The sequence below is a fragment of the Podarcis vaucheri genome (genome assembly GCF_965113315.1).
Source record: "Podarcis vaucheri genome assembly, chromosome: 16".
Lineage (NCBI taxonomy): Eukaryota > Metazoa > Chordata > Lepidosauria > Squamata > Lacertidae > Podarcis > Podarcis vaucheri.
In genome coordinates, this window is record NC_138754.1 from 38,919,743 (window position 1) to 38,934,417 (window position 14,675).

Here is a 14,675-nt window from a genome sequence, read left to right on the forward strand (position 1 = left end):
TTTTGATTTTAATTAATTCTTATGATGTTTTTATAATGTTGCACTATTTTAGTGTTGTTAGCCGCCCTGAGCCCGGCTTCGGCTGGGGAGGGCAGGATATAAATAAAATTTATTATTATTATTATTATTATTATTATTATTATTATTATTATTGAATTGCTGCAAGGCTTACAAATTATTTTTGTATGGTTGTTTGCAAGTCATGCTGAAGTTCTACACTTTGAAATTGCAATGGTATTTTGCCCTGCTTTATTGTAAATTTATTCTCCTTATCAATATGTTGTCGTTGTTCCAGTCCTGCCCACGCTTAACTAACAGCCAGGCTTAATGATGGTTTGGTTAGTGCCCCATCCCAGACATTTGCCAAGCTGGAAAACAAACCATGCTTTGGGGAAAGAAACCTTTGCCCACCTGCGTGAAGGTCTGCAGCTTGTTGAACAAACTATAGTTAAAACAAACTACGGCTTGGTGTCATGCATGCATAGAGTGATTTCCAATATTTCCTCTTGCTTCAGCCTCAAAGAGCAGCATAAATTTTGATCCATGTGCCTGCACCCTGAATAAGGCTGTCCCTTCTGCGATCCAAACGCTTGATGCTTCTCTATATAATTAAGTTAAACTTGGACATTAAATATTGCAGACACACAGAAGATGCCAAAGGCAGCAGTAAACCACTAATTAGCTCATAAAGCTCCTTCCTCCATAAACAAACTACAAAGCCGTTCAAAACTGCCTGGACTCCAGCCAACAATTACAAAGAAGGATCATTTATATTCTAGTGCCTTCGTTTAAATCTTGCTCAGGCTGGACCTCCAACCGATTAAGTCACATAGACAAAGAGTGTGCATGTATGCACCTGCGTGGAGAAAATATTACTAGTACAGCTGTCCCACTGCAATTGTATTTTTTCTGCTTGCTCTGATGCTAGTTAGCCAGATGCCCTAAAGCAGGGTGCAGAGAGGGAACCTGTGGCCCTTCAGATCTTGCGGGACTTCAGTTCCCATGACCCCTGGCGACTGGCCATGTTGACCAACCACCTATTGGGAGCCACAAGTTCCCCACCTCTACCCTATAGCAGTGGCCCCACAGCTGACTGCCAGGAGTGTCCTGGGGAGCATTTTTACCCCATTCCCACCCCAAGTGACAAGCATTTGAACACCCCCTACAAAAAACACACCCTAGAATGCCCGGGCATAGCACACACAACCTGCTGAAAATATCCTGCAATTCCTGTAGTGCTTTCAGCTACCACCTATCCATAGCTAGGGGATGCGCAAGGGGTGGATCGTCCTGGGCGGCACTGGGCCCAAGCTGCCGTGTCCCTCCTGGGTGCCCTCCAGCAGGAAGGTGCCTGGGAGTGGCGTGGCATCTCGGGCCCCCTGCAGGCCCAGCGGTGCCCCAAAAAGGGGCTTGCTATGCCGCTGGGGCCCATGTTCTCTAATAGCAACTCTCTTAAATCTCAGGCAGATAAGCATCCTTCCTAGCTCTGCTACTTGAGATCCATTTAAGTGGCGACTGGACTGTCAAGGGAATCCGACTTCAGTTCTGGCAACGGGAGGGTATCCCCTGTGCTGAAGGACAGCAGCTTCATGATGTGGGGGCAGGACAGGCCATACACAGCTTTGTCCTCCAGCAGGTGGATACAGGAGTAGAGGCTCTGGAAGGAAACAACAAGGGGGCTTCCCCCACGGCCTGAGGCAGCAACCTCACTTTGCTTAATGGTAGGGTTATTGTTGTATTTTATTCTGTGAACTGCCCTGAGGAGATATTAGGATGAAGGGCAGTACAGTGGTACCTTGGGATGCGAACGGGATCTGTTCCGGAGCCCTGTTCGCATCCCAGATGGAATGCAAGACGCGACAGCACTTCTGCGCATGTTGCATTTCGCCACTTCCGCGCATGTGCGTGACGTCATTTTGAGCGTTTGCGCATGTGCGAGTGGCGAAACCCAGAAGTAATGCGCTCCGTTACTTCCGGGTTGCTGTGGAGTGCAACTCAAACGCGCTCAACCCGAAGCACATTCAACTCGAGGTATGGCTGTATATATATTTAATAAACAAACAAGTAAGTAATTAGATAGGGCCAGCCCTGCATCCCAGCCAGTTTGGGATAATGCCTTTTACCCACACGCAAGAGCACTCTCAGGTGGGGGGGGGGGAGTCAATTTCATCTCAATTTCATCTCAATTTCTCCCAGTTTCTCATTTTTCAAATATAAGTTCACTTCTCCACATTTCCACATCAGTTTGCATTAAAATAATTTTTAAAGTCCTCACCAGCATTTCTTGTGGATTTCTTCTAATAAACACATTTACGCTAAGCACTTCCCTCTAACTGAAATTAATATATGTATTTTAATTAAGACATGTATTTTAATGCACACATTACCCTTGTATTTACATTTTTGTGCACATTACTTGGCTGTAGAACTGCACTGCAAATTTGGAGAAGTGAAAATTTCTAAGGATGGCTGCGTTTCGATAAGTGTGAATTAGTTAAGTCCCCCTTTAAATGTAAATCGGACTGAATTGCTTCCCTCCTCCCAGAACCCTCAGTGGTTTGCTCTGCAAGTCAACCTTGCTGGCCATCCCAGCATTGATCAGGGGAAGTGAAAGCTCTGTTGCAACTTACACTAAATTAATGTCCCACTTCATCACAGTTAAGTCGTTACCCCCCGTCGTGAAGAGGTGGCACCCGTCGTAGGAGCACTCCAAGTTGGTGACGCCTGAAGGGTGGCAAATGAAAGCTGAGGACTTGTGCGGGTTCCCATCTATGGGCAGTATCTGCAGGCCGACCTAGGGAAGAATCCAGAAAACCTGATGTGACTCTCCCCAAAGACTCACCTAGTCCGCCTCCCCATTCCACAGCCTAGAGTGTACACCAGGGATGGGGAGCCTGCCGCCCACCAGATGATGCCAGACTACAGCTCCCATCACCCTTGGCCACTGGCCGGGCTGGCTGAGGCTGATGGGAGTTGGAGTCCAACATGGAGAAATAGCTCAGTTGGTTGGTGCTGAGAATGCCAAGGTTGCAAGTTCAATCCCCGTATGGGACAGCCGCATATTCCTGCAATGTAGGGGGTTGGACTAGATGTTCCTCAGGGTCCTTTTCAACTCTACAATCCTAGAATTCAGTTCTATGTATGGAAGGCCAGGGATTCCCCCATCCTTGGTGTTAAGGCCAAGGAATTCTCCACTGCTGTTCCCACCATAGCAGGTAAGTTGAGTGAGAAGACCTCTTTGGGGAATTTAGAGGCCTGTTAAACCACAGAGCCTAGGACTTGCCGATCAGAAAGTCGGCAGTTCGAATCTCCATGACGGGGTGAGCTCCCGTTGCTTGGTCCCTGCTCCTGCCAACCTAGCAGGTTCAAAGCATCTCAAAGTGCAAGTAGATAAATAGGTGGGAAAGTAAACGGTGTTTCCGTGTGCTGCTCTGGTTCGCCAGAAGCGGCTTACTCATGCTGGCCACATGACCCGGAAGCTGTATCCCGGCTCCCTCGGCCAATAAAGCGAGATGAGCACCGCAACCCCAGAGTTGGCCACGACTGGACCTAATGGTCAGGGGTCCCTTTACCTTTACCTTTAAGGGCAGTCGAAGATTGCCATATCTCTTTGGCCATCTGTCAGCAGTTCAGGAACTGAGGGGACAGTTGGAGTCGTGCAACAGGCCAACAAAAGCTAGCAGACTTGGGTATTCCCTGCCATACTGGCTTTGAAAAAGGAGCAGACTGGGTTGGGAGAACCTGGGATGTCACAACAATGTGCCTCAAAGCATATGACGTTGACAACAATATATGGACAAAAATAAGTAGTTTACGATAAAGACAAAAGATCACGGCAATGTTCCTTGTAGCACTTTTTGTGGTTGTTCTGTACAACTGTGCCTGGGATGGTGTACAATAATGTGCTCAACACCCCACGGCTGTTCCTGACCCATCGCCAATGTCGGTTGCAAGCCTCCCTAATTTTTGAGGAGGGCAGAGATCGAACTGGGAGCCTATCCCAGGCCTCAAAGGGACTCAGGATGAGGCTGGTCCAAAGACCTTCACCTGCCTTGTCCTTTGTAATGTAGGCCAAGTACCGTCTCTGAGGATCATGTCCCTCTGCGAGTGGAAGCACCAGAATCTTCTCCAGGGGGGAGCCATAGGCTGGTCCCACAACAGTCTTCCTAAAATAAACAAAGCAACAACAGGAGCTCTTGAGCACCTGACCTTTAACAAATTAATCCAGGGATCACACCTAAGGATAGTGAAGCATAGCAGGCATTCCCCCTTTTCCCCGCCCCCACAAAAACATATATTTGCCATTGCCCCACATATATTAAAATCCTGTATTGTGGTCATCTAATAAATCCTTGGCACCCCTTCACTCCCCACAGACTAGTTTCTCTTGAGTAACCCCTGCGCTACCCAATCTATTAAATATACATAAATATATGCATATCCGGGTATAGAATGCATTGTTTTTGGAGATAGGTCAAATTAACTCATAATAAATATAAACTACCATTCCATGTCAGAAGAAAAGGGTAGGCAAAGCCTAGTATCCAGCTTTTCATTCCTTGCACTAAAGTAAAAAAGGAACCACATGCTCTGAACTTTCCTCCCTAATGATAACAATGGGCTCCTACTTATTAATCAACTGAAATGCCCGTTGATTAATCTACAGTATCTTCCCATAGACCTCCTAATGGAGGAAGGAGTTTCAGCACTGCAAAAGGAACCTGTGGTCAGGGATGATGTGAGATGGAGTCCAACAATATCTGATAGACCTCAGGTTCTTCAGACTTTGTCTAGGGGATAAGGTACCAGGGTCCACAGGGAAGCTAGTCGTCAGCAAGCTGTGTGACCCGGAAGGAAAGGGTTGTGTTTCAGAAGCAGCTATGAAAGGTCAGATGGACCAGAGATAAGATATTGTAGCTCAGGAGGGGGGGGGGGTCAAGCTCAAGAAGACTGCAACTGAGCAGGTGGCAGGGCTGACACTGCAGCTGAGGTAGGACCATTGCCGCACAGAGCTCAATCGGCCTTGTGAAACAGTGCATTGGTGGGAGTGCAGGTGGCGAGATGGTGCTGGACCCTGGTTGTCTGGAGTTCCACTTGGAAAGACACACAAACACAGCACTTACCGTATTTTTTGCACCACAACACTCACTTTTTTCCTCCTAGAAAGTAAGGGGAAATGTCTGTGCGTGCTATGGAGCGAATGCCTGCGGGTGGCGGGGGGATCTGCTGCAGTCGTGAGCAGAGGATTCATGGTTCCCCTTCCTTCCCTCCTCCATGGTTAGAAAGCCACATGGATCCTCAGGATTTTTGCATTGGGCTACTCCAAACTCACTGTCAGATCACATGTCTGTGGCCACAGCATGAACCACAAAAATCATATATCCACTATTTCGTTTAAAATATTTTTTTCCTTGTTTTCCTCCTCTAAAAACTACGTGCGTGTTATGGTCTGGTGTGTGTTATAGAGCGAAAAATACGGTACAGGGAAATAGGAGTGGGATAATCGCAGGAGACACGGAAGAAATAAACCAGAGATTTACCAGGTTACCTGCACAATCTTGTGGTTACATTATACATTTTCATTTTGTACTGATCGTTGGCAGTGAGGAAAAAATATTCTGTGGTGAGAGGTGGGTACCAGGTGATGCACCTGGGGACGGCATGTTGTTCGATGCGGTCCCTTCGGATGACAACCAGCTCATCCTTGACACTCTTCTCCAGGTCATATTCCACCTGGAAACAAGGTAACAGAGACCCAGTGATGGGGTGTGTGTGTGTCCAAACATCTGTGTCTATCACTTGGTTTCCCTGAAGCTGAATGTGTGAAAGTGACTCTACTGGGGGTGTGGAGGAACTATGTTCGAACTAGGGATGTGAGAGAAATTCGATCCAGTTAACGTTTAAAGGTGAATCTAGCAAATGTACATTTTCTGAAACTGCAACAGAACCCTCCTTCAAAATTTGCACTTTTCTGGATTTCATAATGCAGTTCCCCAGCCACGTAATGTGTATAGAAATGCACGCGCCAAAGTAAAGCATGCAAAAATTGCACAGATTAGTGAAACTAACAAACCATGATGCATCCTTAGGAGGGAAATGTCATGGATTTGTTGGACAAAGAGGAATGGTGGGAGGAGCAAGCTGGGGAAGCCCCAAGGGAATCTCCAAGGGAGGATGGCTCAGTGCCTGGGGACTGGTGGTGGGACAACGATGGGTGGTCAGAGGGAGAAGAGGAAAAAGACTGGGAGGAGGAGGTGTCGAAAACTGAGGAGGTACTGTAACTGGGCTTAGTGAGCTGGGAGAGTCTGTGGCAGAGAGAAGTCCAGAATCAGAGTTAGAAGCTGAAGCAGGGGAGGAGCGAAGCCATGAGGCAGAGATGAGTTGGGCTGGTGAAGAGTCACAGTGTCTTCCCCTCCTGCTGCAACAAGCTCCCCTCTCACTTTGTCTCCCAGAACCAGAAGAGGCATGAAAAGGACAGATGAGAGATTGGCGACACACAGACACAGTGATGGAATCTACACACATATAAAAAACGTTCTGAAAATGCTTTTTTAAAAAAAGTATATTAAGTTTTCCATAAGGCTCACCATCGTCATCTAGTATCACATTGTATATTGCACTTAAAACACACTTAAAAGGTTTTATTTGCAGCTGTATAGCCGAGTCCAGTCTCCGATTGCTTGGGGGGAAACCCACGAGAGGAAGGGACTAAGACAGCTCCAGGGAGGCAGGGACCTTCAGTCTCAGCAATTGCTTCATGGGGGCAAGAGCTACCGAAGATATGTTGCTGTGATCATTAGGCCTGACAGTCCTGTGCAGATCCTGTTTCTGATAATAAAGAGTTAACGCCCAACTTGCATGGTGTGGTTTATTGCTGGCTTGCTCCTGACAGGAAATGATGCTTTGCAGAAAGGTATGTATTACGAAAAATGCATACAGTGATACCTCGGGTAAGTACTTAATTTGTTCCAGAGGTCCGTTTTTAACCTGAAACTGTTCTTAACCTGAAGCACCAATTTAGCTAATGGGGCCTCCTGCTGCTGCCGCGCTGCCGGAGCACGATTTCTGTTCTCATCCTGAAGCAAAGTTCTTAACCCGAGGTACTATTTCTGAGTTAGCGGAGTCTGTAACCTCAAGCGTATGTAACCTGAAGCATATGTAACCCGAGGTACCACTGTACTAAAATGCGTGCATTAGGAGAAATGCTGATGCATTCGACCGAATGTGTGGTGGAATGAGCTTGGCATTCTACCCTTGCTGCACCTCCACAGGGCTGAAGTTGAAGAGTGGGGGCTAGTCATGGCTGTTGGGCAACCTGACTTGCACCGCTGGCTTGACCTCCCAAGTCCCTGGTTCCCAGCCTCCAATGGCTCTGCTCTGAAACCTCTCCAGGCTGACACATTTCTATGCAACTATGCAGCATGACCAGAAACTGTGTCCTGCTCACAGCACCTACCAAGAGTCGATCTTCGCCAAGAGTTAAGAGCCAAGGCTCATCGCTGTCCAAGTGAACCCCAAAGAGAATGGTGCGAATGGGCTTGTAATGGGAGTGCAAGGCTGCCAGGCGGTCCCAGACTTTCTTCCCCTCAACCATGGTTTGTTTGTAAAGGTTCAATGAAATGTTTTCATCCTGAAAGACAATTAAAGAAAAACCCCACTTTGTATCAATGAATCGTTTCCTTTCGTTTTTCCTTTGCCACAGCAGCACAGCTGTTTAGAGCAAGAGTCAGCAAACTTTTTCAGCAGGGTCCAGTCAGACAGTCCACTGTCTCTCAGACCTTGTAGGGGGCCAGGCTATATTTTAGACAAAAAAATGAACGAATTCCTATGCCCCGCAAATAACCCAGAGATGCATTTTAAATAAAAACACACATTCTACTCATGTAAAAACACACTGATTCCCGGACTGTCCACGGGCTGGATTTAGAAGGCGATTGGACCGGATCCGGCCCCCAGGCCTTAGTTTGCCTACCCATGGTTTAGAGCGTTGGATTTTGATAGCTGCCCTATACTGAGTCACATCACTGCTCCTTATAGCTCAGTACTGCCTACATAGACTGGCAGCAGCACTTCAGACAGGGGTCGCTCCCAGCTCTATCTGGAGATGCCATCGGGGTTTGAACCCAGGACCTGTGGCAACGGCAGGCAAGGCTGGTGCTCTGCCCCTGGGCTTCCAGCATGGAGAGATATGGCTTCACATCCCTTCTTGGCCATGAAAGCTCATTGCGGTCACTGGCCTGTTGCAAGGTTGTTAGGGATATAAAATGGGGGCAAGGGGGCAGGGTGAGAGAGCCATGGACGCTGCTCTGAACTTCTTGGGGAAAGGGCCGAATTGTATTTGCAGTAAAACATTGATTCCATTTTCCCTCAGACTGCTTCTGTGTTGTGGGGAGATACAAGAAATGCTTCTGTAGGAGTAAAGCGCTATGTGACTCACACATAAGGGGAAGGAATACTCACAGCAGTCGCAAGATACTGGGAGTCAGGAGAGAAGCTCATGATGGTGATGGGAGTGCTGGAATATCGGAAAGGCTCTGGACAGTCGTTTTCCAAAGATATAGAATCCAAAATGTAAACACTTCCATCAATGAATCCGGCTGCCAATAATGAACCTAAAAAGTGCATGGGATAAATAGTTGTTCCACCAACTTCTCATCCCAGCAAGATTGGATGATCTAAGGCAGCCGACCCCAGCCTAAATTACTCCAGATGTTTTGGACAACCACTGTCATCAGCTCTGTGCTGGTGAAGATGACGGGAGCTGCAGCACAAAACCTCTGGAGGAAACCAAGTCAGCAATGGCTGGTATAAGGCAACATCTTTTTCTACTGGTGAGAGGGTGGTTCCTCACAATTAGGTGGGAAAGAATTAAAATGTTGGTTCCTTGTGGCAACTAATATAATGCTATACAGTATTGGCCTGGACAAGATCTTTCCGTAGGGCTATCTTAAACATTATTGCTGTCCAGCAATTTTAATTAAAAACTGCCTACTTGTGACTTCTGACTCTTATTTGCATTCTGTTCAAGAGATAGAGCCATCACCAACGAACCTACGCCTCATCCCTCCACAGGGAGCAGATAACTCAAAGGGCAATTCTTCAGCTATGCTGAACAGGAAGCCTATAGAGGGAGACTCCACAAGGAAGAAGCTTCTGATTAAAGGCACAGTAGCCCTCCAAAAGCTCAGTAGTTTGGCCCTGCAAGTGCACATTCATTCATTCATTCATTCATTTATTAGTCAAATCCTGCAAATCAGGTTTGAAAAATTATGGGAGGGCAACACAAAGAATGCTAGAAAGCAGCTAGCTGGAAATAATGCTTTCTTTAAAATGTGAATTAAAAAGATTAGAATTCCAAAAAAAACCTCTGCTGGTGCGGAAGCAATTAGAACAAACAAAAACCACTGTTAATGACCAGCAATGGGGCCTCTTCCCTGGATTCTTCCTTAGAAAGAGTTGATCTGATTTTGAGGATCCATAATTACAGAACTAGCATTGCTTAAGCTGTATGCATGCAAAGAATTATTGCAAAGGCATCAATAGACTCAAACTCTCCCTTCCCTTCAAAAGAAATGAACCCTGCACCCCCGACCTGCCAAAAATCTCCTCCCTCCCCAGACTTCTTTTTGCAGGGGCGAAACTAGGCTTTCCTTCACGCAGGTTAAAGACCCAGTTTGGCACACCCACACCCAGGCATTTGCATGCACAAACACAGGCTTGGAGCCTCAATGGCACCCCTTTGGAGGCTTCACACGGGGCAAAAAGCCTGGCTGGTCTGCCCCCACCCCTGTAGCTACAGCTCTGCCTCTTGCAAAGGAAGGAGTATGGATCAATACCACTGGAGTCATAGCAGAGGCTCTGGATGCTTTCACCCTTAAAGATTCGGCTAATGAGGTATTTATTGATCTTGTAGTTCCACACTTTCAGGAGCCCGCAGAAACTCCCCTTGGCCATGAGAGGTTTGCTCGGGTGGCAGCTGACGGCATGGACGGCCTCCTTGGGTTCCTCTAGGCACTTGCTGACTTTCGTCCCTTCCGTCTTGACGTGGATCACCAACGCATCCGCCGTGGAAATAATAAAATTCCTGCACCGTGAAAAAGAAATAGAATTTTGATTCACACTCCAGAGCAGGCATAGGCAAACTCGGCCCTACAGATGTTTTCGGCCTACAACTTCCATGATCCCTAGCTAGCAGGACCAGTGGTCAGGGATAATGGGAATTGTAGTCCCAAAACATCTGGAGGGCCGAGTTTTCGTATGCCTGCTCCAGAGTAACATGCTGAGACAGTGAATATGAGATTTACTGGATGCCTACCATTCATCTCAGTTTTTTCTATATGGTTCGTTATATAACTTACCTCTTTGTGACCGATATATACACAGAAAATGAATGCGAAGCTGCACAGACGGCCTTAAGTGGTGGCAGCTTTTGGGACAACATCACCATGAGTAGAAAACAGCCCTGCAGGGTGGGACCAAACCCGATTCTCTTCAGTTCTCACCTGACAACAAAGGGAAGCCCTGCTAAAGTGCTAGAAGTGGGGAATTTGGTGGTGTCCTCAGCACACATAGGTTTCTTGGAGAAGGATATGGAGCGGATGCGTCCCAGTTTAAACTGGCTGTACCAGTGAAGAAGCTGAAGGTCTCCATCATAGAATTTCACATGGCCTTTGACATCACAGGTTACAAAATTCCTGAAAGGAAAATCAATTTGTTGTTGAGATATGTCATCACATTGGCCACAAAGAATAATATTAAAACCTAAAATAGGTAATATACTATTGCTCTGGACTTGCCTCTTAAAATAAAAACCTAGCTACAGGGCTGGGCCAAAGACATTTTGCTTCCTGGGGCAAAGGACAAGGTGAGGGGAGTGCCTCAGGTGGCAGGATCCACAGGTTAGCAGATTCTGATGTAGATCTTTACCTTCCCCTTGTCACTGATGTAGATCTTCATTCATCCCCTCTTCCCTGGCAGGAAGGGGGGCATCATTTTGTGGTTCGCCCCAGGTGCCACAATGCCTTGGCAACCATTCTCTGTATCCAGTCAGCAAGACTGCAGCTGAATGTCCAAGACAAGCAGTGGGGAGCATCTCTGCCATACCTGAGTGCAGCACACCAGCTCAGAGGAGGCAGAACAGGGCGCAAGACACACGCAGCTCTGCTCCGCACCTGCTACCTGCAGTGGACATTTCAATCTGTCCTGCTGAGTCAGAATCTGGACAAACATAATATGAATGGCTTCTACTGGCAGCTAAGGGCCACAAAATAGGGAGCACAGGACATTATTATTATCAGGACCAACGTCCGTCATCAGTAAGAGCTCTACCTCAACCGAGCATTGAAAGTAGATAGGAAAAGCCATAGCTCAGTGGTAGAGCACCTGTGTTCAGATGGTCCCAGGTTCAATCCCCAGTGGTGATGTCCCCTGCCCAAAACCCTAGAGAGCTGCTGCCAGTCTGTGTAGACGATATTGGGCTAGATGGACTACTGACTCAGCATAAAGCAGTTTTCTATGTTCTATTATACTCATTATATTGTTCAGACGGTGCCAGTCTTTTATCCTTTGAGGGCCAGCCCTGTCATTAGGAAGAGTGAGGCAGAAGCTAGGGGTGGCAAACGCTGCCAAAGTCTGAGAAGATGTGTTGCCTGGTCAGCAGCTTAATGTCACCACTTGGGAGAGAGGGAACCATCTTGCAGCCATTGTTGGGGCCAAATTCAACAGTTTTGGTAGGTGGGATGGAGTGAGGGCTGCCATCTCTTCCTTCAGGCCTTGTTTTGAATGAGGCGGGTGAGCAGGTGTGTTTTGGAAATCTCATTCCAAATAGTTATTTCCAAGGGAGAGGGAAATTTGCTGGAAATCAGTTAGTAGAACCACAGAGAAGGAGGAGAATTTGGCAAAACAATTCCTTGCTCTTGCACTAAACTATGTTTCTTGGGATTCTTTGACTCCCTGAGGTTCAGTTAGCAATTCAGATCCAGGGAGCCCATGTCACAGATGCTGAAGCTCTGGCCATTGTGACAGAGGAGGTCCCGTGATAAATAATGTGTTGCCTGCATTGTCAGGGCAGCTGCTTGGCCTGAAACCACATCTAGTCCTGCCTTGGTCTTCTCATAGAGCTGCTGCACTGTGTGCTATTTGTGAGACAGGATGGCAGGTCTCTTGTGAAGCCCTTGATACAACCAACCCTTTCATGGGATGCAATCCATCCCTTGCTTTTGCACTTTTCTCTGTTCCTGAATGCAGCAGTGCCCTCTGCTGGGTAAAACTGGAGAACTCCTCTTAACACTCACCAGGTGTCCCATAAATGAAAGCCAACTAAATACAGTACAGTTGCGCAGTAGTGGAAGGAGGGGTGAATTGGATCAGAAGAGTGGCAGGCTGCATTTGGACAGGGGTTGCTAGGTCAGCAAGCATCCAGACCCTAAGATTTCAGGGCCCAAACCTGAGACCCCCTGATGGTGTCATGGGGTCCCAGTGATGTCATAGGGGTGAACTCTGGAAAGAAGAGGAGGTTAAGGGGTGATATGATAGCCATGTTCAAATATATAAAAGGATGTCACATAGAGGAGGGAGAAAGGTTGTTTTCTGCTGCTCCAGAGAAGCGGACACGGAGCAATGGATCCAAACTACAAGAAAGAAGATTCCACCTAAACATTAGGAAGAACTTCCTGACAGTAAGAGCTGTTTGACAGTGGAATTTGCTGCCAAGGAGTGTGGTGGAGTCTCCTTCTTTGGAGGTCTTTAAGCAGAGGCTTGACAACCATATGTCAGGAGTGCTCTGATGGTATTTCCTGCTTGGCAGGGGGTTGGACTCGATGGCCCTTGTGGTCTCTTCCAACTCTATGATTCTATGATTCTAAGTCTGTGCAATATGTGTAGAGATGGGGGTTAATGTGACAGGGGAAGAACAAGGGAAGGAAGGCAGACCCCGTGCCCTGAGAGTCAATCCAATAATTTGCAGCTGGCTACTGCTGGGCTGATGCCTGCAAGCTGCACACGTTGTCTTCCTATTTAATAAATTACATTACATTAAGGGCCCTTTCAACCCCCCCCCCTGGAGATTCAAGTCGTCCTCCTGCCACCTGGAGGGGGCCAGGCAAGCCCCAAGGTTTCAGGTCAGTCCTGGAAGGTCTGGCAACCCTAATTGGGGCTACTGGTGACAGGTTCTCCCCTCCCCCCCCCGCCGCCCGTAGGGGTAGGATGGGCCTGTTAAGATGGCCTTCTCCCAGAGACATATGGAATCTAAGGATTTGCTGAATACTTCTGTGGATTCTCCACTTGGCCTGGCTGGTATTCCATGGATGCGTTCATGGTACCTGAAGATCTAGCATGGTCACTTGATGCCCAGGCGACAAGGCAGATGTGATACGTAAATCTGAGAGATAAGCTGCTCACTTGTCTGTGATGGCCAGCACTGTGATCCCATCCCGCTGCAAGTGCACCAGCTTGATGGCTTTCATGTTGTAGGGTTTGACGCACACGGCAGAAGACTTGGAGGGAGGGCAAACGGCATCCCAGACCACCAGCTTCCCTTCCATGGTCCCAGTAATGGCTTGAGTAGAGCTGAAGTGGAAAATGGTCTGGCTGAAGATCCCCACCACCTTGTTGAATGACTGGAGAAGGGAGAAAGGGAAAGATGCCCTTCGCCACCAAGCAAAACACAAAGCAGCCAACGACAGAAGGGCTTTCAAATGCATACAAGTGGCAGAGAACAGAGATAGAAGAATGTGAGCTCTCTCTCTCTCCAGTTCTCTTTTTCCCAATTTTAAGGTTAATTTGTACCCCATTTCTGCATCAGTTGGCGAATCTTTATTTTAAAAATTCTACAGCTGCATTTTCCTGCACAATCCTTCCAAAGGACACATTTCTGCAAGCCAACACACCACATTTTGCACATCGCTTTCAATAACATACACGTTCTTATGACCTGTGTCCCATAATATGTGAGGTTTTTGCTTGCCAAACTGCATCACCTAATTCAGACACAAGCACATTGTTTCAGTTTGCATACTGTTTCAGGGAGCGTGGATTAAGTGGACTTGCATTAGAAGCAAATTCCTCACCTGTCCCTACCAGAGAATAAGAGAGGGCAGGGTGGGTGGGTGGGTGTGTTTTCGGTGGTTCTCACCCCCACCCCCAGCGCTGCACAAACAGCAAGCACAGCTCCTCTGTCCCATCCATATAACTAAGAGAAACAAAGGAGATTGGGGACAGGTGGAAGAGAGAAAGAGAGGAACGAAGGAAGACTTGGGCATAGGCACAGGGCACAATTTGCACAAAACATTGCATATGCTAGTTTTTATGTGAAAATACAGATTTAAACCTCTGAACCAACCTAATGTATTACTTGTGCATTCCTTTGTTCTCTTTATCTGGAAACAGTTCCTACCTCCAATATCCTCTAAAATTGTTTCCCCTTCCCTCTCCCCAAGGCACTTTCACGTACATTTGTGGGGAAATGCCCTGTGTGATTTATAAATGTTAATTGTATTTGCTGTGCTGACTGAAGATTTTATTTAACTAAACTGGAATATACTTTTATTCATTAGAAAAGGAAATGGGGTGAGGGCTGTTGAAGAAGAGAACACACTTTTGCTCTCCTTCAGCAGTTATCAAACACACATGCTTAATTTTATTATATTTGCTGTACTCAATGGAGTCAACCATTACTT

General features: G+C 47.1%; 1 protein-coding gene across 1 annotated transcript in view; it reads right to left on the bottom strand.

The window, feature by feature from the left end:
• The window catches only part of CFAP251 (cilia and flagella associated protein 251), a 42,526-nt gene that overhangs the window by 10,719 nt on the left and 17,132 nt on the right, over positions 1-14,675 (bottom strand). Inside the window, 8 exon segments of the mRNA XM_082204208.1 lie at positions 2,631-2,794; positions 4,052-4,166; positions 5,549-5,733; positions 7,457-7,630; positions 8,461-8,612; positions 9,837-10,084; positions 10,503-10,694; positions 13,399-13,616. Of these exon segments, the coding sequence (XP_082060334.1) occupies positions 2,631-2,794; positions 4,052-4,166; positions 5,549-5,733; positions 7,457-7,630; positions 8,461-8,612; positions 9,837-10,084; positions 10,503-10,694; positions 13,399-13,616 (1,448 nt within the window).